Source organism: Cladophialophora bantiana, assembly GCF_000835475.1.
Source record: "Cladophialophora bantiana CBS 173.52 unplaced genomic scaffold supercont1.2, whole genome shotgun sequence".
NCBI classification, from domain to species: domain Eukaryota; kingdom Fungi; phylum Ascomycota; class Eurotiomycetes; order Chaetothyriales; family Herpotrichiellaceae; genus Cladophialophora; species Cladophialophora bantiana.
Window position 1 is genome coordinate 1,605,068 of NW_015971576.1, and position 25,821 is coordinate 1,630,888.

At 52.3% G+C, this 25,821-nt stretch overlaps 14 protein-coding genes across 14 annotated transcripts; 8 read left to right on the forward strand and 6 right to left on the reverse strand.

The window, feature by feature from the left end:
- On the forward strand, positions 1 to 1,885 carry Z519_01589 (uncharacterized protein; the record flags this gene model as incomplete). Its single annotated transcript, XM_016759346.1, has 2 exons — positions 1 to 28; positions 888 to 1,885. The coding sequence occupies 2 exons, from the start codon at positions 1 to 3 to the stop codon at positions 1,883 to 1,885; spliced, it is 1,026 nt and encodes a 341-aa protein (XP_016624674.1).
- Positions 1,886 to 1,911: 26 nt separating this feature from the next.
- On the reverse strand, positions 1,912 to 2,933 carry Z519_01590 (uncharacterized protein; the record flags this gene model as incomplete). The annotated part of the gene is made up of 2 exons (XM_016759347.1): positions 1,912 to 2,699; positions 2,777 to 2,933. 2 exons carry the CDS (start codon positions 2,931 to 2,933, stop codon positions 1,912 to 1,914), a joined length of 945 nt encoding a protein of 314 aa, XP_016624675.1.
- A 715-nt stretch (positions 2,934 to 3,648) lies between these two features.
- Positions 3,649 to 5,184, forward strand: Z519_01591 (uncharacterized protein; the record flags this gene model as incomplete). The annotated part of the gene is made up of 1 exon (XM_016759348.1): positions 3,649 to 5,184. One exon carries the CDS (start codon positions 3,649 to 3,651, stop codon positions 5,182 to 5,184), a length of 1,536 nt encoding a protein of 511 aa, XP_016624676.1.
- A 226-nt stretch (positions 5,185 to 5,410) lies between these two features.
- Positions 5,411 to 7,948, forward strand: Z519_01592 (uncharacterized protein; the record flags this gene model as incomplete). Its single annotated transcript, XM_016759349.1, has 1 exon — positions 5,411 to 7,948. One exon carries the CDS (start codon positions 5,411 to 5,413, stop codon positions 7,946 to 7,948), a length of 2,538 nt encoding a protein of 845 aa, XP_016624677.1.
- Positions 7,949 to 9,027: 1,079 nt separating this feature from the next.
- Z519_01593 (uncharacterized protein) lies at positions 9,028 to 9,826 on the forward strand (the record flags this gene model as incomplete). The annotated part of the gene is made up of 2 exons (XM_016759350.1): positions 9,028 to 9,273; positions 9,497 to 9,826. 2 exons carry the CDS (start codon positions 9,028 to 9,030, stop codon positions 9,824 to 9,826), a joined length of 576 nt encoding a protein of 191 aa, XP_016624678.1.
- A 37-nt stretch (positions 9,827 to 9,863) lies between these two features.
- Z519_01594 (uncharacterized protein) lies at positions 9,864 to 11,368 on the reverse strand (the record flags this gene model as incomplete). Its single annotated transcript, XM_016759351.1, has 2 exons — positions 9,864 to 10,797; positions 10,854 to 11,368. 2 exons carry the CDS (start codon positions 11,366 to 11,368, stop codon positions 9,864 to 9,866), a joined length of 1,449 nt encoding a protein of 482 aa, XP_016624679.1.
- A 27-nt stretch (positions 11,369 to 11,395) lies between these two features.
- On the reverse strand, positions 11,396 to 11,746 carry Z519_01595 (uncharacterized protein; the record flags this gene model as incomplete). The annotated part of the gene is made up of 1 exon (XM_016759352.1): positions 11,396 to 11,746. One exon carries the CDS (start codon positions 11,744 to 11,746, stop codon positions 11,396 to 11,398), a length of 351 nt encoding a protein of 116 aa, XP_016624680.1.
- A 2,270-nt stretch (positions 11,747 to 14,016) lies between these two features.
- Z519_01596 (uncharacterized protein) lies at positions 14,017 to 14,951 on the forward strand (the record flags this gene model as incomplete). Its single annotated transcript, XM_016759353.1, has 3 exons — positions 14,017 to 14,159; positions 14,235 to 14,565; positions 14,625 to 14,951. 3 exons carry the CDS (start codon positions 14,017 to 14,019, stop codon positions 14,949 to 14,951), a joined length of 801 nt encoding a protein of 266 aa, XP_016624681.1.
- Positions 14,952 to 16,289: 1,338 nt separating this feature from the next.
- Positions 16,290 to 16,541, forward strand: Z519_01597 (uncharacterized protein; the record flags this gene model as incomplete). The annotated part of the gene is made up of 1 exon (XM_016759354.1): positions 16,290 to 16,541. One exon carries the CDS (start codon positions 16,290 to 16,292, stop codon positions 16,539 to 16,541), a length of 252 nt encoding a protein of 83 aa, XP_016624682.1.
- A 565-nt stretch (positions 16,542 to 17,106) lies between these two features.
- Z519_01598 (uncharacterized protein) lies at positions 17,107 to 18,352 on the reverse strand (the record flags this gene model as incomplete). The annotated part of the gene is made up of 2 exons (XM_016759355.1): positions 17,107 to 18,093; positions 18,293 to 18,352. 2 exons carry the CDS (start codon positions 18,350 to 18,352, stop codon positions 17,107 to 17,109), a joined length of 1,047 nt encoding a protein of 348 aa, XP_016624683.1.
- Positions 18,353 to 18,847: 495 nt separating this feature from the next.
- On the forward strand, positions 18,848 to 19,996 carry Z519_01599 (uncharacterized protein; the record flags this gene model as incomplete). The annotated part of the gene is made up of 1 exon (XM_016759356.1): positions 18,848 to 19,996. One exon carries the CDS (start codon positions 18,848 to 18,850, stop codon positions 19,994 to 19,996), a length of 1,149 nt encoding a protein of 382 aa, XP_016624684.1.
- A 125-nt stretch (positions 19,997 to 20,121) lies between these two features.
- On the reverse strand, positions 20,122 to 21,521 carry Z519_01600 (uncharacterized protein; the record flags this gene model as incomplete). The annotated part of the gene is made up of 2 exons (XM_016759357.1): positions 20,122 to 21,197; positions 21,248 to 21,521. 2 exons carry the CDS (start codon positions 21,519 to 21,521, stop codon positions 20,122 to 20,124), a joined length of 1,350 nt encoding a protein of 449 aa, XP_016624685.1.
- A 780-nt stretch (positions 21,522 to 22,301) lies between these two features.
- On the forward strand, positions 22,302 to 23,090 carry Z519_01601 (uncharacterized protein; the record flags this gene model as incomplete). The annotated part of the gene is made up of 1 exon (XM_016759358.1): positions 22,302 to 23,090. The coding sequence occupies one exon, from the start codon at positions 22,302 to 22,304 to the stop codon at positions 23,088 to 23,090; it is 789 nt and encodes a 262-aa protein (XP_016624686.1).
- A 570-nt stretch (positions 23,091 to 23,660) lies between these two features.
- On the reverse strand, positions 23,661 to 24,947 carry Z519_01602 (uncharacterized protein; the record flags this gene model as incomplete). Its single annotated transcript, XM_016759359.1, has 1 exon — positions 23,661 to 24,947. One exon carries the CDS (start codon positions 24,945 to 24,947, stop codon positions 23,661 to 23,663), a length of 1,287 nt encoding a protein of 428 aa, XP_016624687.1.
- Between the last annotated feature and the right edge of the window lie 874 nt (positions 24,948 to 25,821).

Sequence of the window (25,821 nt, forward strand, 5' to 3'; positions counted from 1 at the left end):
ATGGAACAAAAGGGGCGAAGTAAAGAAGGTTAGTGCGTTGCTCAATGATTTGGCTTGTCTTGCTCATCTAATCCCGTTTGTTTTCAGGTTCTATTAGAACCAGCGAGAGCACCACATGCACCAACAAAGAGAAGAGGACGAAGAGAGCAACAGAGAATAGAAATTAGGGTCAAGTTCCATTGACGCTGCTCCGAGCTCTATATCCCTTTCGCCTCTTCTTACCCATCGGTAGCAAGCCTCAGGCCGATTTACGTGTCGTCCCCGAATTTATGCCCACCATCCTGATTGTCACATTCGCAGCAACGCCATCAGTTTTCAACTCCAATATCCTAGTCTTTATACCCACTGCTGGCGCCAAAGGCTCCCACCCATTAGACCAGGAAGTGCTACTATCGTCGACGGCCAGTGTTGCCTTTTAGGGAGAAGGAAGTTTAATGGTATTCTGCTTGAGCCACTCACCACAATTCGTCACCCAGATGACGCTAATTATAATACCGTCAACGAGGCTGCACGGTGACGTACAGGACTCTGGAGTGCCGCTTGCTTATCGATAAAGGGCTTGGTGCAAAAAATCCAGCCCCAGCAGTCTCGGAGTAGCATCAAAATAAATCCCATGAATACATAACCTCTGTACCTGCAACTGCAGTGTCATGCTTCACTTCCATCGATTGTGCTATGCAGGAAACGGGTAGCGACCTGATATTGACCGATCTCTGTGCTATCTGGTGAGCTTGAAACCTCTGTTCTGAATGTTGCATCAAAGACTAAATCAGAGTGACCTTGGAATAGCCACGTCAATCCTATCAAATACACTTGCCCTCGATGTGGAATTCACACATGCTCCCTCCCATGCGTCAAGCGCCACAAATCCTGGGCTCAGTGCTCAGGCATTCGGGACCCTACCGCCTATCGAAAGCGAGCTGATCTGGCCACACCGGCGTCTATCGATCAGGACTTCAACTTCATTACTTCCGTCGAGAGATCCCTAGCGCGTGCAGACGAACTGACCATAAGCAAAGGGATTGACTTGGTCCCCAGTGGCATCATGCGAAAGGGTCAGGAGGCTAGACGGAAGTTTTCTGCCGAGCTCGAAAAGAGAGGTATACGATTAATCAAGGCACCAGAAGGACTATCGAGAAACAAACAGAATAAGTCTCATTGGGCGGGACATGGGAGCTGCATCATGTGGACGACTGAATGGATATGTTATGACGGTGACAAGAAAACTTGCAATGTACTCGAGTCGAGAACGGTTGAGGAAGCCTTTCTGTTTGCATTTGGGAAACACGCCGTCCACCGCAAGAAACGCAAGCGAAGTGATGCTGAAACAGCGTCAGTATCAGCTCCTCAACCTGACGCCAGATCTGTTCAGTCGGTCGCCGCCCGGGGAAGCAACGGAGAGAGCTCGCATAACAGGAATGTGGAAGGAGCCCCTGGAAACCCAGGATCCGAATCATCTGTCCAAGAATCAGGTAATGACCAGACTGGCATCGACAAGGACGATGAAACGACGCGAAGGAAAGGCCAACCTCCAAAAACCCCGCAGGCGTCACAAGATCTCCAGTTTTACCTTTTCAAACCAGACACGATATCCAAAGTGAAATGCCTGATTCCAGTTGCTCCGGACTCGATGCTGGTCGATGTTCTCCGCGATCGGACCATCCTGGAGTTTCCGACCTTCTACGTCCGGCAAGAAGGCCCGCAGAATTTACATGCTCCATTCATCACCGAAGAAAATTACAACGAACAGTATGGGACAGAAATTCCCGTCAACGTGCCAACTTACGCTCCGGAGAACAAAGCAGATGAGCCGAACCTCGTTTCTTTGGACAACATCGACGAGAAAAAGGTCCTAGAAGTCCTTCAAAAAGACCTGAATGGCTGAGTCTAGTTTCAAATCTAACACGATCCTCAACCTAGCTTGCCTGGGACAAAGGGATGTCCAGCACTCAACCCACCACATACGGCCCAGGCCTGACCATTGACGTAGCTAGCCTCGTCACTCCCTAAGAACAAGGCGACCCTGGCAACTTCGTCGGCCACCGCACCTCTCTGCAGTGGATTCAGCTGGCCAATCTTCTTCTCTGTGCCTCGGTTTCGTGCCGCATCATACATGGGTTTGGTCATCCCAGTCTCAATCACGCCTGGGCAGATAGCATTGACCCTCACGCCTGTCCCACTTAATTGATAGGACATGGTCTGTGCGATCGATACCACTGCAGCCTTGCTGGCCGAGTAATCCGTCCCCCCAGCATTCGACCTAATTCCAGCCACCGATGCCGTGCCAATGATGCTGCCCCCCGGATATTTCTTCTCGGGACCCGTCTTCTGCATCGCGATGGCTGCATATTTGAAACACAGAAACACACCCACTGTATTAACCCTCAGTGTGTTCATAAATGCTGTGCTCGAGATGTGTTCGAACGTGTTGGGCACGCCCACTATGCCAGCATTCGCAAACATGATGTCGAGTCTGCCGTATCTGGCCATGCATTGATCCACCACGGCTTTCACTTGAGATTCCTCCCCGACGTCCACTTTCACGCAATGGACCTCGCATTCGGGATACAAGGAGGCCATTTCCCGCTTATGCATTTCCAAATACTTATCATCATAATCGCAAATGTAGACCGCCTTGGCGCCATTCTGAGCGTATTGGTGCGCAGACGCCCGACCGATGCCGATGGGAGAGTTGCATCCTAAGGGACAATTATAATGAGAACGAGTTTTCTAACGGAGGCTAGGGCTCTTGACGTTTTGCGTCCTTTGGACTTACCAGTAACGATAACAACCTTCCCCTTAACTCTTGGTCCTACTGAGCTGTCTGCGACCTGTCTGATACGAGGAATCTCCTCAAATGTGCCCTCAGAAGGTATTCCTTCCACAAGTTGCTTGGACAGCGCTGCGAGGCGCCGTTTGGGGACGGCCGTCATCGCCCTAGTATGTCTTTTACTGAGTTGGAGCTTAGAAGATGCGGAGGAAATGTTCAGAGTCGCTGATGCCGTCGACCGCGAGGTGCGAGGTGCAAGGTGCGCAGCACAACAAGTGTTGACTTGTGCGTTCAATGTGCCTCAGGTCGAGGTGAGGTACAGGAAAGACAGGCGCAGGCAAAAGGTATGGATGCAGATTGAGGTCAAGGTTCGCAGGAAGAATTCAGTAAATCAACCTTCTGTCTCCCACTGCCGGTACAGTCTTACGAGAGCAGTCCTCGACCTTTGAGCAGAGAATGCAATTTTGTACCTGAGGATTAATTAGTTGGATGGAGGTGCATGCAGGTCGGGGGGCAGGCCCGTAGAACTGCCGAGGCTATCTCACTGATTTGGGGGAGCAGAATCAACAACTGTCTGCGTCGGTAATGAGGCGGCTATAGACCCTCATCCTGGAGATTGAGACCCTTCCACCGGAAGAGCATCTGGGTAGCAGACTCCAGTGACCCTTGGACTTCATGCACAACCGGAAGAAGACGCAAATCCGCATTCGGGCATCGAACATCCCACATTCACACGTGATATGTATTACATAAGCATGTTTATTGGAGAAAAAATAATTTCGAAATTCATGTGCGGAGAGAGAAATGCAGATTTCTTGCGCGGCCACCAGGCTTCACCTTACGTCTGACACTGTGAACAGAACGCTCGATTCATCAAGATGTCGAAAAGAACCGCCGAAGGCCAGGAAAACTTAGAGTCCCTCAAGGCAGGGCAGCGACCAGATTCGAGTGCAAACGGTGACCCCACCCTCGACTTTGAAGACGAATTCGAAGATGAATTCGAGTCGGAAGACGAGATCATGGAAGCGGGCGTTGATGGGCGACCAGACGCCGAAAGAGAAGCCGAGCAGGCACAAGATGCTATGGATGTCGACACGAAGGAACAAACATTTATCCCAGGCCGATCGATATTGCAACCTGGAATGTCGTTGACGCCAGACCCGTCCACCTACGAGATGCTTCACCTCATGTCAACATCGTGGCCCTGTCTATCTTTTGACATTGTGCGAGATAATCTGGGGGAAAATCGCAAGCAGTATCCAAGGACAGTCTATGCCGTTGCGGGTACGCAGGCTGAGTCGTCACGCTCCAAAGAGAATGAATTGTATATTTTGCGATTGAGCAGTCTATCGAAGATGGATCGTGGTAACCAGACGGATTCGGAAAGCGATAGCGACGACGATGAGGACGATGAGGGCTCGTCTGACCCTGTGCTCGAGTCGAGGTCGATACCACTCCCAAGCACGACCAATAGAATTAGAGCATTCCAGCCAGCGCCTGCCGCTGCCGATATGACCCAAATGCCTCAGACATTGACGGCTACATCCCTAGAAAATGGTCAGGTTCTGATACATGATGTGTCACCATATCTCCATTCTCTTTCAACACCAGGCTACACACTACCTCCGAATGCCTCGAAGCCGCTCAGCACGCTCCGAGTGCACAAGACAGAAGGATACGCATTGGACTGGGCGCCAGCTTCCTCACACCCGAACGGTCGACTTCTCTCCGGTGACAATGCTGGACAAATATTCAGCACACAGCGAACCGATGGCGGCGGCTGGGTAACCGACACTAGGGCATTTGTCGGCCACACTGACGCAGTGGAAGAACTTCAATGGTCACCCAATGAGAAATTTGTCTTTGCATCCGCAAGCTCCGACGGCACTGTGAAGGTGTGGGATGCGCGAAGTAAGAGTCGCAAACCCGCTGTTGATGTGAAGATTAGCAACACTGATGTCAACGTGATGTCTTGGTCGCGCCAGACATTCCACTTGCTTGCCACTGGTGCCGATGATGGCGAATGGGCAGTTTGGGATTTGCGGCAATGGAAGCCTCAGTCAGGAGCAGCACCTGGCGCACAGATCAAACCGAGTCCGGTCGCTAACTTTCACTTCCACAAGAAGCCCATCACTTCAATAGAGTGGCATCCGACAGATGATAGCGTGGTGGCTGTCGCCTGCGCTGATAATACAGCAACTCTGTGGGATCTTGCGGTCGAGCTTGATGATGAAGAATATGGCAGAGAAGCGGGCTTAGGTTTGGGTGAAGGTGCCGAAAAGGTCCCTCCGCAACTATTATTCATTCATCACGTTGAAGATGGCAAAGAATTGCACTGGCACCCGCAAATGCCCGGTACGATCATGGTCACCGGTGGAAGTGGTCTAGGCGTCTTCAAGACAATCAGCGTGTGAAGGCTGGATAGGAACGGTCGGTGTCGTTTGAGTGTCACGTATGAACCAACGACCGAATATTGGTGTGCAACCCGATATCACAGGCCGATATTCACTGTGTTTCACGCTTTTCTTGAATCCAGGATGTCAGTCACTCAAACAGCCAGCCGGGATCAAACTCTTTCTCTCAAATTCTCTTCAGCGAACCTTTATTGCCAAAATTTCGGAATCAAGGCAGAAATATCTAATGACCCAGACAATACCCGATTCACCGGCAGCGTCGAGGGCTCGCTCGACGACCCACGATTTGTCTCTCTTGCTTGCGGATATCCCTTTCCAGATCTGCTTTGTCCTTCTGGCCACCATTATTGGGCCGTTGTACCTCTTCGTCTGGACCCTAGATATCCTGCCAGTTGCCCTCTTAAACAAGATTTACTGCGGTTTGCAAGCGACCTGCCTAGAAGCCACCGATATTGCCGAAAGCATGGATCGATTTACTCGCACCAAAGAGCACTACCTGCGTGGCAGGTATCGAAGGGAAAGTCGACAACCAGAGACACCTGCGGCTCCTCCAGCGGCAGACCTCACCTTTGATTTCGACTCTAAGGACTCAACGCTCGACCTTAGCTTCGATATCGAAAAGCCTTTCGTCAAGGATGAGTTCACAACGAAGACCACGAATCAGATCGAGCCCAGCGACGATATAGGTGTAGCACTTTCAGATGGGCCATCTTGTAAAGAGCGAGCACAACTCAAATGTTCACGGATCAAAGAGGAGCAGAACCAATGTGTACCGCAACCGAACGAGTGGATCTCACCTGTCCCAGAGGTCCCGAGTGAAATACACGTTAGGTTCTCTGTCCGAGGCGAACAACCCTCGAGGAATCTCCCACCTTGCTCCATCTACTCCAGAGAATGGAGGCAGCGAGTAAGACGGATAATCGCACCTCCAGAGCAAACTGCGGAGTATATCTCGGCAGAGGACGCAGTCGATATGTCTGAAAGAAATTCCACCAACGTTATGGGCTCAACAGAACTGCCAGACCCAGAGAATGGGGACGGAGCGGATAAGGAGCCTTCATTGCTACCAAAGCCATCTCTGAAAAGCGCAAATAAAGCAGCCGAAGAGCAGCCGCTGCACTCCAGTTCCCCTCCCGAGAGCATCACCAAGAGCAGCAGAAAGCGTCTTTCCACAATCGGAAAATGGCTTTTGCGGCCGAAGACCCTCTGGGGCAAGAGAGCATCTATCTCAATCACTAACCCCAGCGTCCAAAGGATGCTCTCAAACACGCCTACTTCCTCGTCCAAGTCTTTTCAGGATGCAACTAATCAAAACCAGAATCAGCGAATTGGTGGCGCTTTTCGAGCCCGAGTATCACCGAAGCAAGCTGAAGCCCAAGATCAATTTTTTCTAGGGCGCCACCCCACAGAATCTCTGCGTGGTGGAGGTAACTTCGACTCTGTCAATACAAGTCATCAGTGGGGCAATGATCATGATGCGTTCAATCGTCACAGACGTGGACCGCACCGTCGCCAATCTTCAGAAAATTCGCTGACCCACATTCAGATACAACGAAGACCAAGTCGACGGACACGGGGATTTGATGATAGAGGAGTGCAAAGACCTGAGCAAAGTGCGCAGAAACCTAGTAACCGAAAACCTAAACGTCTTACACAGGAACCAGGAGATCCAGGATCGACTAGGACCTCGCCTTCAACCCTAGCCAACCAGGCGGAAGACACTCCGCCGCACGGACTCCTTGACGAGACCCAGAGCTCTCACACGCCTCTTTCTCATCGTCCCAGCCCTATATGTGAGCCCACTCAACAGAGTCATTCTAGTTCCCACCATAGCGATCCTTCGCCACCAATCGCAGTCTGCAACGAACAACCAGACACGAGAGACAATTCATGCCAGGCGCCCCCTCAGGCAGGACCTTCTCTACCACAACAACGCATCCCTTCCACACATAGAACATCGATCCGAATCTCAGTGAGTGATGGTCGTGTGCTCAGCACGGCAGAGTACAAGGCTCTGCCGGAGAAGAGAGCGGGTATGAAAGCCATTACACTCCAAGATAGGGATGAGAATCAGAACAAATCTGTAAATGGAGTGGAATCCAAAGTCGAAGGACCACGACATGAACGACGGCCTGCAAGCAGAGGAGGAACTAGGTTAGACAAGTCAACATTCGCAGGACCATTTCCAAAGGAACTCCAAACGCCAGGTGCACCCCAACTGGAGGCGAAGACGGAGAAAACGACCCCCGAGGGAGGCGCTTCCAGACTTCAGAAGGGAGTAGCGGGAGTGAAGGCACAATCCAGGAAGCCCGTGCTGTGGAAGTCAACTACCGGGAGACCACCGGTCGCAGCCGACACCAAAGCACACTCCGCCGGACCACTGCTACCAACCGACCATGGAAAGGAAGAAGCAAATATAAACGTCAAGTCGAATGAGCACTCGACAGCTATTACGGGACCATCAAGTCAACATCCAGCTGCTGTTCCCAGCTCCTCGACGAGGCAACAACACTCCACTACCGCTCAGACGTCAAGTCAACAGTCCCTCACTGCAAGCGCGTCAAACAGAAGAAATGCAGCCGCCGCTGGTTCAGCGGCTGAGCAACCAACAACAATCCCTGTTGGCGAAGCGTCAGTCGTCGGCCCATCACCTGTAAGCTCACTAAGCAAGCGGCAAGGAACTGGTTCGAGACAGGACGCAACGACCGGGGAATCCAGTCGACTTCGGAGCTACTCTGACGACGAAAATGCACGAAGGAAATAAAGCCGAAGAAAGATAGTCGGGGCGATGATCAAACTGAGACGGGTGGAGAGCCGACTTGGGGCTTCAAGAAACTCAAGCTGTAGAGCTTAGCTTTTTCCTTTTGCCTTGATCAGTCCCTCATCTTCGCCAGTTCTGAGCTATGCGGTTGGATGTACAAGACATAATTCAAGGGGGCTACGGGGTGATATGAGAGCTTGGACACCCGATGAATAGACACGAGCAGCCAAGTCACATACATAGATCTCCCGCGCCTGCCAACTCAGTCTTCGTCTGCTCTGTACGCAAAGCGAGGAACACCATAACGTGCCGAGAATCCTCCGCACATGTATGGAGAGGTTGCCGGGAGCATCGCAGGTCTGAGACCGACAGGTTACGGATCGACATGGACCGCAGGTTGGGCGTCTGTAGAGAATCGGGAGGGCAGTAGCGGGGATTGGGATAGGATGGCCTGCGTTTCTTCTTTGTTCTCGGCATCATGTCCATGCGCTCTCTCATCCCTCACACACTACATGCAAGGCATTTCATCACTCACACAATAGACAGTCCGGTTCTCCTCGCACTTGACTCAGGGTATCTCCGAAGAGGACCTGGCGAACTCGTCGAACGCCGGCGGGGAGAAGGAGATCAAAAGTGCCTCCCGTCCAGTATATCTCGCCGAGGTCTGGCAAATTGTATCTGAGAAGAACGATCCCACGCGTCCCCAACCGCCGTCAAAAAGCTCGCACCGTAGATCCAAAACCTCCTCGAGTAGCTAGATCCTGACTGGCTTCCTGGTGTCGATCAGGTCTCCCAATGCAAACATGCAAGCTTGCATAGATCACGTGTGCGCTGTGCATGGTTTGGGTTCTGAATATGATTACTACTTATTAGTACGGCCGCATATTCGAAACCACGGGTGGTCAGACGGGCATCAAAGGCTGAATAATGTGGTGCTCGATGCTGCTGGGGGCCGATATTCCGGACCTTTGATATTTGAAGTACAGAGGAAGCAGCTTGACACGCTGGTGCATATAAGGTTCCGTCAGCCCCCTCCGAATTGTTCAAAAATTGTCGTCCCTCGCAAGATCGACAAACCCAGAATGGCGCCTAACCCGGTGATATTCGTCCTTCACGGTGCATGGCACGGTCCGGTATACTTCGAGCCGGTCAAGTCCAAACTTGAGGCGCTTGGGTTTACCATGGTCTGTCCACAGCAGCCTTCTACCGGCGGCATTCCCCCAACCACAACCTTGTACGACGACGCGGCTCATGTCCGGGCCGAGCTGGAGCAACTAGTTGATCAAGGCGAAGATGTTGTATTGGTGTTGCATTCGTATGGCGGGATGGTAGGGACACAAGCAGCCACCGGATTGGGGAAGGCTGAGAGGATGAAGCGAGGACAAAAAGGCGGCATAGTCCGACTGTTTTATGCCTGCGCATTTCTTTTGCCGCTGGGAAAAGATCTGTGTGGTGGGCTCGGTGGCCGGCTTCCTCCGTGGATCAAACAGGAGGCAAGTGAAAACGCTGCCTGCTTATTTCAGGAGTATTAACTCGAGATTGAGTTTCTAGGAAGACGGCAGCTGCAACGCAACTAATCCCGAGCATGTGTTCTATCATGACCTGCCAGCTGAAGAACAGAAGCATTGGGCGTCGAAATTGAAACATCATAGCACCATCGCCCAGAAAACTCCGCTGACCCAGGTCGCTTACACCGACATTCCAGTGACGTACCTATACTGCGAAGACGACCAAGCTCTGCCTCTCGCTGTGCAGGAGATGATGGTGAGGCAGTCAGGTTTGGCGGACGTGCAGGAACTGAGGTGTAGAGCTGGGCATTCGCCCTTCCTGAGCCAGCCCGATGTGTTCGTGGACAGCATCATCAAGTCCATAAAGGCTTGATGCAGACACTGTGGTGCCCTCAAAAATCCGATCAGGGTCACATTTGGACATTCCCGGGCGGGTGTGGAGATTGCTCAGAAGAACTTGGTGTTGGCATACCATGACGGGGCGGCCGATGGAAATCAGGCGAAATGTTCTGTTGGACTGGTGGAATCGGTATCCAGTCCGATGGAGACGGGTTGCGATTCGGTCTTGCAAATACCGAACCTTGGTGTGACAAATCTGTAGGGGACAAGGTGACCTCCGTCCATATTTGTGCCGCAGGCTCTTCGAGTATGTAGTCCCACCACAAGTATGTAGCCATGAGATTGATGTAAGCGTGCCAGTCGGAAATATATGGCCATCGCACAACATATTCCTGCAGTTTTTGCACAAAATATGGCTTGTTGGGGGTGTTCAGTGAAGCAAGACCTCCGAGCGTCAATGCCCACAGCAGCAAACGGGTGTAGTCCTCCATATCAGTGCCTTGATCCAGACAGGCAGCTTCTTCCGCCTGGAAAACTTCGAAATTTTCCATAGCAAGGAGAAGTTCTCCAGCCAGTCGAGGTCTAACACCGGCCGTGGGTGGCAGAGGAAACAAAACCAAATCGCTATAGATGAGGCCGGCCACACGGCAAACATTCCATAAGTAGTCGGTCCTTTGTGGATTGAGAGGCATCTTCGGCCCGAGACCGGATAACTTGTGGTGAGTTTCATTTGCTGCATTAACTATATCGATCAGGTTTGGGGGGTTTGGTCGGCCCTGCTGGTAGTGGTCAAGAGCGACAGTAACCTCGCCCGCGGCTCTCAAGGCATTTGCTAGGCCCATGCCGATGGGATCGAGCTGTCTGAAGCCAGTACCGATCACCATTGACATCATGATAGCATCCTGGTCGGGCTGATAGGTGGGTCCTTTGAGAATGGAGAAGGGTGGAAGCACCCACGGAAAAGAAGGGGTCATACCAAGCCTCGAGCTGACCATCAAGTCGGCGCTGTCATTAGTATTAGCTGGCATCTCAAACGATACCGGACAGGAATGTCAACGAACAATTGAAGAAGTTGCGGGAGTCCAAATTGTTGCATGGTTTGAATCCCGCCACGCTTGACGACGAGTTCCAGTAGTGCTTGAATCATGGAAGGAATAACCGTAAGTCTGGCATAGAGGTGTAGGTTTTGAGCGGTCGCTAATGGAGAAGGGCGAATGGTTTCCGGAAATTGGGTCGGGTTGGGATCCGTCAGGTTGGCCACCATAATCATCGCCATGATCAGTGAATCGGGTGCCGGGCCTTTGAGGTTCTGGAGCTCCTTCGTCACCAAAGCTAAGCCGCGAGCCTGGTGTTTCAGCCGCAGAACCTCGATGTTGTTGGGAAACCGCTCGTTCTTAATGTCCGCGCGGATGAGGTTTGCCGCAGAGGCGACTTGCAGGTGAAACATCAGCGGCCACTCTTGCCCGATCCTTCTCCATGCTATCTTTACCATCGACACTTCATTCGCCGAGGCGACGGTTATTAACTTCGGATGTATACATTCATAGGCTTGCAAAGAAGCAGGTGCGTTAGTCATAGCGGCAACCGTCAGGAAGATTGTCAACTAACCATAATCGAGGACTGATTGGAGATATCTCGGCAACGTGGTATGAGGGTTTGACCCAAAGGGGTCGACCTTGTCTTGCGAAAGACGTGACAACGGGCTGATCTTGAATTTAGTCGCCATGACTTTGTCTTGCTCCGGCTTTTGAGTGTTGTCCTCGTGAGAACCTGAGCCCTCGACAATCCATTTGACGACCGTTTGCCCACGCTTGGCTTTTCTCCTTGAATGTGTAACTCGTGCAGCGTGAGCACGTGCTCGGGACTTTTCCAACGACTTCCGGGCCGTAGCACTTGAAGGATCTTGGAAGGCAACGAAATGAAAGTTGCTCTCCGTATTTTGTTGGTCAGCCATCGCGATCTAAGTGAGTTCGGTAGTCTCGATAAATCCTTGCTGAGAATGGTCAAAGGATTGCTTGTCGAGTTGCAGCACTAAGGTAAATCCAAGCAGCCTACATTAATAGAGGGGTCGAAATGGTTGCTATATCTGGAACAGAGGCGCGGACTTGTTAGTGCGTGCTAGCACCAATAGGCCTGACGCAGTCGCTAGCGTGAGCCCTTGTGCCGTCAATCATGGGGGTCAGGTCGGTTGTCAATATCTGCCGTCGGAGTGCATTGCTCTTTCGAAAGGTATCGAATCATCCTTCGGGGGACACAGGCTTTGAGGTAGAAGTAGAATCCGCAGAAGTAGAAAAGCAGGAGACAGCTAAGCAGTAGCAAGTTCGAAGCTGTCGCATAGAATGAAAGTTAGGTCTTGCTTGCACACTTAGTCATCTTGGCTGCTAGGCATGAATGGAGAATGGTGCCTAAAGAAAGTGATCCATCATCAGTGCAGATTGAGGAATAGTTGCGGAGAGGTCATTAATAAGGAACGGCGAGCCAAGGGCTTAACAAATGTATTATATAAGGCTCTGTCGGTGTCGGTCAGCCAGAACGTTACCGACACGACAGCCAGATATGTATATACGTCTCTTAACCTGTGATGACCATCTTGGTGTTTCTCATAGGGCTAACAATAATGCAACTGGCTGACAAGGAACAATTTCAGGAACTGAGCATTGAGCACGGGGTAAAGAAAATGGTAAAAACGTCGAGATGCCTGGACGCCGCACAACAGCAGTCCAACAAGCGTACTCCGTACTTCGTATATCATCCATGCCAACCGGGCGAGCCCGTGGGAGGAACGGCCTGAGGTTCAACCACCGTGTTCAATGTGGCATCACAGTCCTAAGCGTGGGGGTCCAATTTGGTCGATTTTCTAGCTATTCTCTTGAGAATGCACAAGCGCTTTTGCTCAGCCTGAGAAAAAGAACCTCAAACGGTGTAACATACCTGATCTGGGATGAGGTCCGTGGGAGGGTGATCCGGGGAAATGAGCTGGGCAAGGGTCGAACCTACTTGAGCCGCGGCATCAGTTGCTGCGCCGAGGCATTGACTAGCGATTCTGACGAAGGCCTGCTTTGCAGAGAAAGCTGTATTGCATCCGACGGAAAAGGTAGATTGAAATCCGAACAGGATAGGAATGAAATGATAGTACGGAGTGAGAATAATGAGTGGCAGCAGGAACCAGAGTGAAATGAAAGTGAGATGAGCGTTGAGGAAGAAAACTCGCCCCTTGAAGGGAATCGACAGCCTAACCTCTTAGGGAATAGTGGCTTCCCTTTCACTGACGTCCTCAAAGCATTTAATTGGAGAAAAGCTTCTTCCTGCTCATTTCATTTTAGCGGCTACGATTCGATCAATTCCTCCGCCTCTGCCTCCGCCTCCGCCTCGTCGAACCTGAACGCGTCTTCATTCAACGTCACGGAACGCTTCGCCTGGAAAGTTATCTGCTTGCGGTTGTTGAGCTTGCTTTTCCTGTTGGCCAGAAAATTATCTCTCATCACATGCTGTTCTCACGGCTCTTTTACTCCTTGTGGAAAGAGCTGGCCGATCATGCGTTCCCACCAGCATCAGCTTGGCGGGACGTGGCAGGCCAGATCTTGGCCAGATTCCCCATTTCTACACGGTCCATACTCTTCGAGATTGCATTTTCCTCCTCGGTCCTCCAGCCCCAGCTTCTATAGCCTGTATGCCCTGCTTGACTATGCATTAGCTTCATGCTCGATGCTCAAGCTTTGTGGGGAAGATGCAACCTCTGGTATCAGTTACCTCCGGCGCAGCCTCAACACTGCATTGTCGTCTGGAACTCGATACTTCATATGAAGCAGCTGCCGCCCGTCTTGTCTCACTCTGTCCCTCATTCCTGCCAACTGTAGGAGGGCTTTCCTTTAGTGGTGACTTTTCGGTCCGTTAGTCGTGCCGTTTGGTGCTTGCCGTTTCGAAGGCTTCTGCTCCTTTACTCCTCTCGCTACTTAGATACATTCTCTTTGATCCCTCTCTGCATCGCCCCCAAGCCAGCCACCACTCACTTCTTCGTACTCTTACTATTTCACAGCTGCCGCTCTTTTCGCCAAAATGCCCTTCGCTTCAACTTGTGCACCCTTTCTTCTTCTGCTTCTAACACTTGTCAACGCCACACCTTTCGCACTTGATAAAAGAGGTAGTTGCTGATATCGATGAATGAAGAGGACCGACGAGGCTGACATATGTCCTCCAGCTATTTCCCAAGATTTACTCAGCCAAATGTCATTCTTCGAACAATACTCCGCGGCTGCATACTGTCCGAACAACAATGTGGCCTCATCCAATACTAACATTACTTGCGCTGCCGGAAACTGCCCTCTTGTTCAAACGGCCGAGGCAGAGTCGTTACTTGAGTTTCAGAAGTAGGTGTAGTCCGTTCTCTCCATTTCTATCTGTGTTAGGTTGAGCACAGCTGACGTCCATCTTCCCACGCACAGTGAAGGGCTAGCGGACTCAACAGGATTCGTTGCCATTGACCACATGAATCAACTGATAGTGATGTCTTTCCGAGGCACCACATCATTTTCAAACATTCTCGCAGACATCAACTTGGTCATGGTCCCTTGGACCCTGTGCAATCTGTGCACCGCGCATTCTGGCTTCCTTGACTCCTGGCGGACTGTCAAACCACAGATTCAGAGTGTCCTTGCCAGTGCCAAAGCTAGTTACCCCTCGTACAATATTATCTCCACGGGCCATAGCCTCGGCGGCGCGGTAGCGACCCTGGCTGCTGCTGATTTGAGAACGTCGGGTTATAACATTGCCCTGGTATGTCAACTTCCAACAATCAGCCAAGTCCGCAATTCCTTTGACTGACACCGAATAAGTACACATATGGGTCCCCGATGGTCGGAAACTATCTTCTGGCGACATTCATCACCAACCAATCAGGCGGCAATTACCGCGTGACCCATGCCCAAGACATCGTCCCCAAGCTGCCAGGTTACCCAATCTTTGCTCATGTTTCGCCCGAATACTGGATCACATCCCCCACCAACGCCGCGGTGACGATAAATGATGTCCAGGTGAGCACCGGCGTGATTGATTTGCAAGGTAACCAGGGACAGCTAGATAGCAGCATTGAGGATCATGGTTGGTATTTCAATAGTATTGCAGCGTGTTCTCCGGGACTGGGGTCGGAATTGGTCAGGTGAACTGCAACGGCACTGATCTCGGAGTTCTTGCCATGAGAAGAGCATCGCTTCTAGAGTGATGCTCACGGTTCACAAGGCGTCCTGCGGACTTTCTACATCTTTGGCGGACAATCGCTGTCTTTAGGCCAAAGCACGCCCGCACGTTGCGGATGACATATGAAGCCCTAATCATACAGCTATAGAGTCACATAATTGGATCTGTACATACCACTTACCAACTTCCATTACTCTCTAAAGCAAGGAGTGACGCCGTCGATGTGCCTTTTCCGGGGATTCGCTGTTCGAATGCGTATTGCATGCAAGTTCAGAAGACGCACCCAACTTGCTCAGCCATCCGCCGGTCAAAAATCAATGTCGCTTCTACACCTAGACCTTTGCTCGGGATGGCGTTCGGATTGAAATCGTCGTCGGTCGCCTCAGGGCACGAATGGGCGAGAAGCAGCAGCCAGAGTGGAAGATTCATCAGGCCCCCTCCTTCACAGTCAGAAACCCAGTCTATTCAAAGGCAAAAGCAAAGCGACCGTTAGAGGCGAAGCTGAACGGGGTCCGACATCTCAGACCTGCAGACTAGGCAGAGCCCAATGCAAGCAGCCCGGATACAAGACTGGTAAAGGGTGGGGACTTACTAGTATACAGTCTGCTCGTTGGGTTTTACTGTGCTCTCGACGCCACCACCACCTCCTGGTCGTAAACTCGTTATCACGGAACGAGGAACGTGATTTGAGCCCTCGCTCGGTATAAAGAACGGTGTACATAGAACAAGGATTAGTAAACCCAGAACTCACCTCGCGTCGTAGATGATGGAGGGGATTATAGGTCCCCGATGCCAAATTGGCTACCCGGAGTAGTGCTGAAGAGGAGGCCAATTCTACATCCTCACTCGGAGTGTAGTTAGTGTTCTTTTTGGGTAGATGAACATCTCTAGGTGGTGGCGGTCAGTACCATCTAGTGGAAACATCCATCTCGGGCAGAGCAAATCAGTGCCCGCCTGCGTTTGAGACCCCGTGGCGTCGTCCAATATCGCGGCATTCACGTGTCCGCCGGGAACAAAGACGCACTGCTTGGATCTTGGTACCCTCCAGGCCGATCAAGGATGGCACTGAGCCCCCATTCCCGACTTCAGACCCATTCTTTGGATCGTTCTGGCGGCCTTGATCGAGTATCCGGGCCTCGGATGCATTCTCTTTGAGATGGGATGTACGGATGACCTTGGAATTGTATGCAGTGTCGTCCCCCCTCTTGTGCTCCTGTGCTTGGTGGTGCATTGCTCCTCCATCGGTGTGATTGATGCGACAACTTACAATCACCACGCTCGAACCACAGGCATTGCCGGCGCCAATGACTGATCTCTTCCCCCGCACCGCGGATAGCGAGAACCGCAAGCTTCTCGCAGCGGTCAAGGCCACGGGCAACGACATCAAAGACGTGAAAGCCGTGGTCATCAGGCACCTGCACCTAGACCACGCGGGCCGGCCCGGGCACTTTCTGGACCCGGACGTGCCCATCGTTGTACACGAGGAAAAATTCAAGCACGTGTGCTGGGACGTCGCCGCGGACACCGACCTCGGCGCCTGCCTGTCGATTACATGAGCCTAGACCGGTTGAAGTGGAATACCTTTGCAGACGACCATCTGGACCAGTTCCAAGGCATCACGCTACACCATTTGCCAGGCCATACGCCGGGTCTGTGCGTCATGCCGGAGAACCTTGAGCGGAGCGGGACCTGGATCTGGACGACGGACTAGTTCCATATTATGACGGAAAATTATGAGCTCAGCCATCCGCACGGCTGGTTGGCCTGAGATCACACTAGCTGGGTCATGAGATTGAAGATGATTCGGCGGCTACACTGGCTCTTTGATGCGAAGTTGGTCTTCGAACATGATATATGTCGCTGAAAAGTACATGAGGGGGTCTTACGGGGGTTTTCGCTCTGGACCAAGTGTTATCTAGCTGGGAGAGAAAGGGAGGTAAAAATACGTAAAGAAAGGCGCCAAGGGCAGGTCTACACGCAATGTAGTCTAACTACATTCGGTAGCCCAATTACATACTCTTCTTATATAGCAGGAGTATGAATATTATAAATGAACGATCCTTCGTGTACGAGTACTTGTATCGACGCGTAAAGAGCCAATGGCCTACCAGGAAAAGAGTATCAATAAGTCGCTGCCAGCCTCATCACTAGATAGTCCCCGCTATTGATTCCCTTGTACTTCTTTCCCGTCTCCTCCCAGGTGCCTGGCAAGGCCTCAATCCAGCGATCAAAGTTGGGGTTGCAGAAATAGGCAATACTATAACGGGCCGGAACCATGGCGTCCGGGTCTTCATCGGTCAGGTCCTCGTTTTTTGGCGGGGGCTGGATAACGCGATGGTTGGTCGACTTGATCTGATCATTGCTCCAGCGCTGCAGCAAGTCGCCCGCATTGACCACGATGGTGCCCGGGATGGGCGTGGCTCGCACCCACGTGCCCTTGGGGGACTTGACCTCTAGCCCGCCAATGTCGTCTTGGAACAGGAGCGTGATGGAGCCGTAATCCGAGTGTTCACCCGCGCGGACTTGGTTCGGGTTGTCCCGCCAAACGCTCTTCTTCACGGGCGGGTAGTGGAGCAGTCGGAGCGTGTTGTCCCCTCCGTCAGTGTAGCTGTCGAAGAAGTGCTCCTCCATACCCATGCCCAGGGCTATGGCGCGCATGACATTGACGTGCAAGTCTTTCAAGGTGAGAAAGAACCGCTGCATGTCCCGGGTGAAAGCGGCGCCAGCTTCATCCAGGTGTGCCGGCCACTGGTTGGGCTTCCCCTCTACCCCTTCACGGCCGATCTCCATGGATTCCTTCAGATCCGGGTTCGAGGCGCGCAGTTTGGCGATGACATCCGGGTCGTCGGATTGGGTGACCTTTTCGCGGCCCCAGGTTACATAGCCGCGATTGGCGTCGGGGGTAGTCCATCTCAGGCCGTCCTTCTGATCCTGGGGACGCTTGAAGAAGTCGGCCGACTGCGCGAAGGCCAGCGAAACCTGGTCCTCGGGAATTCCGTGGTTCTGCAGGTACAGAAATCCCGAGGACTTGAAGGCCTTTGAAATTTGCTCGGCGGTGGCCTGTTTGGCGGCGGCAGTACCGTGTAGGAAGGCGCCAAAGTCAATCAGCTGCGAGAAGTTAGTACTGGGGGTTAGGTGTTGGTGGTCAAAAGGGGAAGGTGGTGTTTATGGGGAGGTCGAGAAAGGGGCAGAAAGGGGCAGGTGGTGCAAATGTGTCCATAATAATGGATCAGCTCCAATGAAGCCTCACTAGCCTCAGTGGAGGGAGCATGCACAGGCACATAACTATGTACTATGCCGTACTTACCGGCATGACCAGATCATCTTGCTCTACCCCCCTTTGCGCGACATCGCCTGCTGAGCCCATCTTTCGCAAGGCTGAAGTGGGCCCGATTCCCCTGAGGATCTTGGATGGGTGCGTGTATAACGGACAGTTGCGGCCGGAGAGTTGCCTCGACTATGTAAGTGGCTTCAAGGTGGATGCAGGGATCAATCTTCGGTAATGGCGTGTGGTGCTCGTTGCAGAGTGCGGCTCACTGGGCGACTCGCAGACCCAGAGACTCGAGTTCCTCGAGGGACTGCCGGATTGCACAAGAATAACGAAAACATACGACGGTGAGTTATATCAAATATATCGCGACGGGCGTCTTTCCTCGGCATGGAACGAAGAAAACAACGATTGGACAAGGGCCTGATAAGGATAAGGAACACACACTCGCCACCGTCGCTAGTGGCGGAGGAGCCCGTGTCTGTCCATACTCTCGATATCATCGTTGTCCAACCTACAGTGCTTCATTCCTCTATACACAGCTGGAAGGTAGCTGGATACTAGGTAGGTACATAGCCACATATGACCGCCAACATGCCTCGGCCAGCCGTCGTTGACATTCACACCCACATGTACCCGCCTTCATACATCAAACTCCTCTCCTCACGCTCCACGGTCCCCTACATCTACCATCCAACACCAACCGAAACTCCGGACTCAGATCCCCGTCTCATCATCCTCGCCTCGGATGACGACCCATCGCGCCCCAAATCCTCGCGAGGGAGACCGGTCGATAGCACGTACTCGTCCTTTGACCAGAAGCGTGCCTTCATGCGCCGCCACGGCATTTCCTGCAGCGTCATCAGCCTGGCAAATCCCTGGTTGGACTTTCTCGACCCAGACAACGCGCTCAAGACAGCTCAGGAAATCAACAACGACCTCGACGCCGCGTGTGCCGAGAACAACGCCTCAGCATCGCATGAGGGATTGAAACTCTACGCGTTTGGCTGTCTCCCCTTATCCGCTCCGGCAAGGGACATCGTGAGCGAAATCCAGCGATTGAAGTCCCTCCGCCACGTCAAAGGCGTCATCATGGGCACGACAGGCCTGGGAAACGGCTTGGATGACGCGGCTTTGGACGACGTCTACTCGGCATTGTCCTCCACGGCCACCTTGGTCTTCTTACATCCGCACTATGGCCTGCCCGACGCCGCCTTTGGAGGTCCCGAAGTCGTCGCAAAGTCCGGCCATGTCCTCCCCCTGGCTCTAGGCTTTCCCTTGGAGACGACCATCGCCGTGTCCAGGATGTATCTATCTGGTGTCTTCGACCGTCATCCCAAGCTGCAGTTCCTTCTAGCCCATTCAGGCGGCACCTTACCGTTCCTGGCGGGAAGGATTGAATCTTGTGTGGCACATGAACGGGAATTCATCGCCAACGGTGGTCACAGGCAAGGCCCCCAGCGATCAATATGGGACGTTCTGCATACCAACATTTACCTCGACGCGGTAATATATGGCCAGCCCGGACTGAAAGCCGCGATTGAGGCAGCAGGGAGCGTGGATCGAGTGATGTTCGGGACGGATCATCCTTTCTTCCCGCCGTTGGGAGATGACAAGGAAGCCAAGTGGTTGAGCGTGGAGAGCAACAAGGGGGCCATTGACGGCTGTTTCCCAGAGGACGAGGACGCGAAGAGAAAGATATTGGGTGGAAATGCCATCAGAGTGCTCGGTTTGGACTTATAACATTTCCTCTCAAATCAGCGAGGTCGATCGTCCGACGGCGACTCCATTGGTACAGTATTCGTGTACATCTGAACAACCATGAAAATTCAACAAAGACCTTCAAAAGTCCGCTCAGAAGGAAAGGTTCAAGCACCCCTTCTCCCAGATAAGATGTCCCAGCCTAAATGCTCCCAAACTTCTCCAATGAACCACTCCGGTGAGCACTCGGTCTTTTTGATTCCCTCCGTCATCTTCATCAACTCTTCGTTTTCCTCTCCTTCGTCCTCACGCCTCAGAGAGTTGTAGAACGAATCGTCATCATCTCCAAACACACCTCGAAGAAGGGTATTTTGTAGTGTTTCTTCGATACGCCGCCGAAGACCTTTGTCATCAGCCACAGCTTTTGAGTCGCACTCCTGCACGGCAAAAAGGAGCTGAGACTTTTCAGACATTTCTTTGGTGTTTGCAAGCAAAAAGTCCATAGCCTTGCGCAGAATCCAGATAAGGTATGGTCCTTCAACTGTAGCGGTACCTACTGCCGACCCCCCGTCAATATGCGCAACGTCCAACAGACCACGTGGTGCAAGCAGGCCTGGCTGCTCTTTGCTTATCCCAGTCGAGTCTGTAAAAACTAGAAGAGACAAGGATGAGCCAACATGGTCCAGCATTGTGCACAAGTATCCTTCCAGGAGTTCACACTGAGCATCGCTAGAGACATCAAGCGCCGTTATCATCTTCAGCAGCGTCCGAATTATATCTTTGACTTTGGCCTCGTCTCGTTCACCGATCAGCCCGAATCCGCGGATGGGTATCTCACGTGTAGGAGCAGATCCCCGTCTCTTCGCTTTGGTTGCAAGCTTTCGTTTGTGGTTTTCATTCAAAGCGAACTTATGGAGCTGTCCCAAGAATGCCTGAAACACCTTGATCACGTCGGAAAGAGCCGGGTAATACTGTTCACCGCCCTCGCCTGTCTGTGGCTGGATGCGATCCACCCCCTGCAAAACTGACGGGTAGACATTCCTGAAGGCCGCACAAATGTCTTTAATAGATTGGTCTTCCTGCTTGGCATGACTATTCCGTCTTGCACCCAAGTACTTTTCGAGTATCCTTGAGATAGGAATGGCAGAAGCTCTGACTGCATTCACAAGAGTCTCCTGATTGGGATCTGCCAGACGCAGGCTGTGACGGAGAGATATGAAGCCATGAAGGAATGATTGACGATCTACGGTAGTTTAGTATCTCTCCAAACCTGGAACTTTCGAGCAAACGAACCTGTGAGAGGTACATTGAGGCCTTCGGTTGTTAAGTCAATATCATCATCGTCGAGGTCAAGGTTGATCTTTTGTTGTCGGGCTGTTTGCAGGGCTTTTCTCGTCGAAAACACCGGGGTTTCTCGCTTGCGTTTGCCAACAGCAGACGGTCCCTTTGAACGCTGGGCTTCCTCACCAGCCAGGAGAGAATCTCTCTCTTGTCTCAGCCGAGCCAGCTCATTAACCAGCTTCAAGCGCTCTGACTCAGCCTTCTGGTAGCAGCTTTTCCAGTACATTCCTGCGTCGAAATCGAAAATCGTGGTGGATGGATTATGAGACCGAGTCACAATGGACCGACGGAGATGGTCGACGTATCCTCACTAGATCAGCCGAGAATCACTTCATTCTGGCAAGCTCATACCTTCTATTGACAACTGAGATGGTTTCGATCGAACCACGGCAACGGCAAAAGCGATGTGGGCAGGGCAGGGTAGGGCAGGTCGTGATGGTTCCGATCGGGGTTTGGCTTCAGGCGAGTGGTCATGTCTCCTGTTCATGTTAAGAGAGATTACGAGAACGGCATATTGAGATGAAAAGGAGACGGGATTGCAAGCTGCTGAAGGACAGGGAAGAAGACAAGCAGTGATTGGTGTCATCGAGTCGAAAAAGAGCCGGCGAAATCGAGAATTGTGCAGGAAACATGGAAGGCACGCCCATCGTTTCACATCTTAGAGGGAAGAGCATATTAGAAACGACTTGTTTTACATGAGAGCCATCATAACTTCAAAGTGCTAAATGACTTCGATTGACCGATTTTGGAAGGTGAGTTTCCTCCAGTTCTCAGCAGGTGAGAATCAGGCTCGTCAGTGTGGCCAGTCTGGTTTGGCTGGTTAAGCAAAAGTCAAGCGGGTGCACAACATTTGGATGGCTTTTTGGTGCGCCGTAGTCACTAGTGCAGAGCATACGCTTTCTGTGTCCTTGCTTTGCCGCTTCCATGTGCTTCTCAGTCCTCGTGTTGCCTGCGAAACTACACCGACAACTGCCTAAATCCCACCCTGACAGGCGTATTCGCGACTATGGCGCCGTCGGGTGAGGTAGATATGTCCGTCGACTATTACGAATTGCTGTCAATACCAACGACGGCGTCGGAGTCTGAAATCCGACGTGCTTACAGGAAAACCTCGCTGCTCTACCACCCCGACAAAGTCAAGCCCACACCAGAGACCTTGGAGAAGTTCCAACTGCTGCAGACTGCGCTTAATATCCTGACAGACGCCACTGAGAAGTTGAAGTATGACCAGACGCGGGAAGCTAAACAAAGGCGTCTGGCAGAGACTGCTGCGCTCGAGAGCCGACGACGACACATGAAGGAAGAGCTGGAGAAAAGAGAGGGATATGCCGCTGGAATGCCCGCCTCTGTAAGCGGCGTGAAGCGCACTTGGACCGAGCGAGAACTCGAGATCAAGCGTATCGCTGAAGAGAACAGAAAGAAGCGAGAGGCGGCAATGGCGCAGAAGACTCAAGAAGCGCAGGTCCGAGCACAGGCAGCCGAAGCAGCGGAAGAAGAGCAGTCTTCGGGTTCAATAGACCGGTCTGTTAAGGTGCGCTGGATCAAGGAAGCAGATGGGCTGGATATTGACCAAGAGGCACTCGAAGAGAACTTCGCCTCGGGCGATGTGGAGAATGTCCTGATGCTGAAAGACAAGAAACGCCGCGTGGAAGGCAGAGAAAAAAAGGTCCTACTGGGCACAGCTGTTATTGTGTTCAAATCGTTGGCTATAGCTAAGAAAGTAGTGGCACAGGGTCCATGGGAGGGTATCGAAAGTGTCGAGTGGGCCGCAACAAAAGAAGCTGATGGCGGTTGAAAGTGGAGGATGACCTATGATTTCTACCAGTCCCGGCCACAGCGACCTGCTCAGAAGTTTCAATTTACGCCCAGACAGAGAGTCTCAAGCAGCCGCTGCAGACTGGGCCCAGAGGGTAAACTTTTGTCAGTGAGTTGCTGTCAGTTGTCAAGCGCTGAATTTGGCAGCAGAAACGTCTCTCCGAGATGTTGTTTCCTCAAACAATGCAGCTCACAGCAAGACCAGTTTGCTCTAGCAGTCCATCAAGCCCCGGTGCTTCAGCCTGACTGATCTCTGGTACGCCAAGTGTTAAACTGCAAGCCCGGATCGGGACAATGACTGTTCATTCCAAACATTTGAGAAGAACGAATCAAATCCCCAGCATCCGTCTCACAGGCACCCTGGAGAATGATCCTTTGCAAAGGACGAGGCCATCTACAACGAGACGCGTTTGCTAAGCTGTGAAGGTTAGTAACTCGAGGAATCAGAAGGCAGGAATCTTAGAGCTTTGTGCCTTGCAGCCTGTACACAGATCCATTTAGCAACCGTAGAAGACAAGAACTCTTTTTTTGACGTCGAAACCTCGTCCTTTTAATCAATTTCCTCGTCATCGTCCTCTTCCCGTCGGGGCTTTGCCTTCCTCTCCTTCCTCCGTAGGCTCTGCTCGACGCCCTCCCTGAGCCACTGGGGTACAAACGGCTTGAGCATGATCCCTTGTTGTTCTTCACCTTCCGCTGCTTCCCACTGGACCCTGTACTGCTCATTGGGGTCATAATTCGTCCGGTCCGCGGTCAACTGGATATCCGTCATCATCTCCAAGCGACACAGCGCGAGGCCGATATTGCCCACCCCGTCGAGCCACTTGCCACTACTCCGGCCTCGGCCTTTTGTCTTCATCTTGCAGATATTTGATCCCGGAGGCGGGAGCGGAAGCGGCGTTTCCACACCGCGGGCTTTATACTCGGGCGTCTCTTGGTGTGCCGGCAACGGCTCGGTGTCCGTGGCGTACAGTTGGCACGGCAGTATCCTCTTCCTGACCACGCCTGTGTGATGCGTCCGTATGGTCAACTCCTGGCCCAGATAACACCCCTTGAAGAAGTCGATTCCGCCAAAAAAATCGATGTTGCTTTCTTGCGGCAGCGCGTGGCCGGAGATGATCTCGGACTGGCCCTCCGCAACGCCATTGAGCATGCGGTGGATGGTGTATTCTTCCAGCGTAGCTTGTTGAATTCCAGTGTCTTCCAGTTGCCGTAGTGCGCCGGGTTCATGAGAGGATACTTCGTCGAGCCAGCGGACACCCATTCCAGGCCTGGGATCTTGCCCGCCCGGCCTCAATCTGCGGTTCGAGCTCCCTAAATCGTTACCACCCCCGCTGGAAGGCGACGGCCAAGTATAATACACCCCCATCGCCTCCGCGTCCACCTTTTCGAGCGTGAACTTTGCGCGTAACTTGTGTTTCTTCAAATGTTTCAACAACTGCCCCGCGCTTGCCGAGTCGACTTCGATAAACCATTCTTCCCCAGGTCTGTCACCGCCCGCAGGTGGTGGGGGGTAGATAAACACGTCATTTAATATCCTGCCCTGAGCGGAGAGAAACGCCGTATAGATCGGGTTCGTGCTCCCTCCAATGTCGAGGATCTTCGCGGGGATAAGGTTATGGAGGAAGAGAGCAGCGTCGGGCCCGGCGAGGCGGATGATGCTGCGGTTCGTGAGATGGAGGTGCTTGCTGCTCCGGGGCGATGATGGAGCGTAGAGCCGTCGCGGGGAGGTCCTGAACGTGCGGCGGAACTGAGATGGGCGATCGAGATAGCGGCTCCGTGTCTGGCATTCGGGGCATATGAATCGGCGAAAGGCAGTGACCTTGAGCCTGGGAGGCATGTTAGAAACGCTATAGTTCACTTTCGACTCGCAGTATCGAGGACCCGAGTACACTCGGTACGATGAGAGAAGACGAGGGAAGACATACTTGGGACTTGACAACTTCAACACGTACTTGGCAGCTATTTCGTGGCGGATCTCCAAACTTCTCCGCACCGTGAAACCTCCGCAAGGCTGAGTGGACAAAATAAATGGCAGAGCCTTGCAAGCCCTCATTGACCTCATTTTCCTCTGGTTGTCCTCGAGGTGCCCTTCAGATACATGCACTCACTCTCCAACCTGACGAATTAGTTACCAAGAGACTCTCTTCAAATCCGCTAGCGGGTAGCAGAAACCCATCCTCCCAAAGACCGACGACTACTGTTCCAACTCAGGTGCGCCGAGTGCACGCCCATGCCACTTGGTTCAGTCTTATTGGCAGCAAATTATGAGGGCACCATCGAGAAGAGGCCTGCCTACAGAAGACATCAATGGACTCGCATCCCCTTTTCTCCCTCTTGCGAAGAGCCGCATCCGAGCCGTTCCGACGTACCCAGGATCTTAGGATCTCAACTCTGAACTGCACTTATCCCCAGATGTCAAGACTAACTTCAAGTTTCAATCTCTCTATAGACTCGTGGAATTGATATTTGATAACTCTAATAAAAAGAACATTTGCACCCCTTGAATGTTCCGTATCGTCTGACTCTACTCGAATTAGCCCTCACAAAAACCCGCTGACGAATGGCAGGGGAACAAATTCTAGTGTCGACACCCGAACAGGTTCCCCCTAACGATACAGCGCTTCGAAAGGGCCTGGGGGCTACTCATGTCCCCGTTCCTAGCGAAACATACGCGGGTGACCTATGGTCGTGTGGTTCTAAAAAGTTTGACG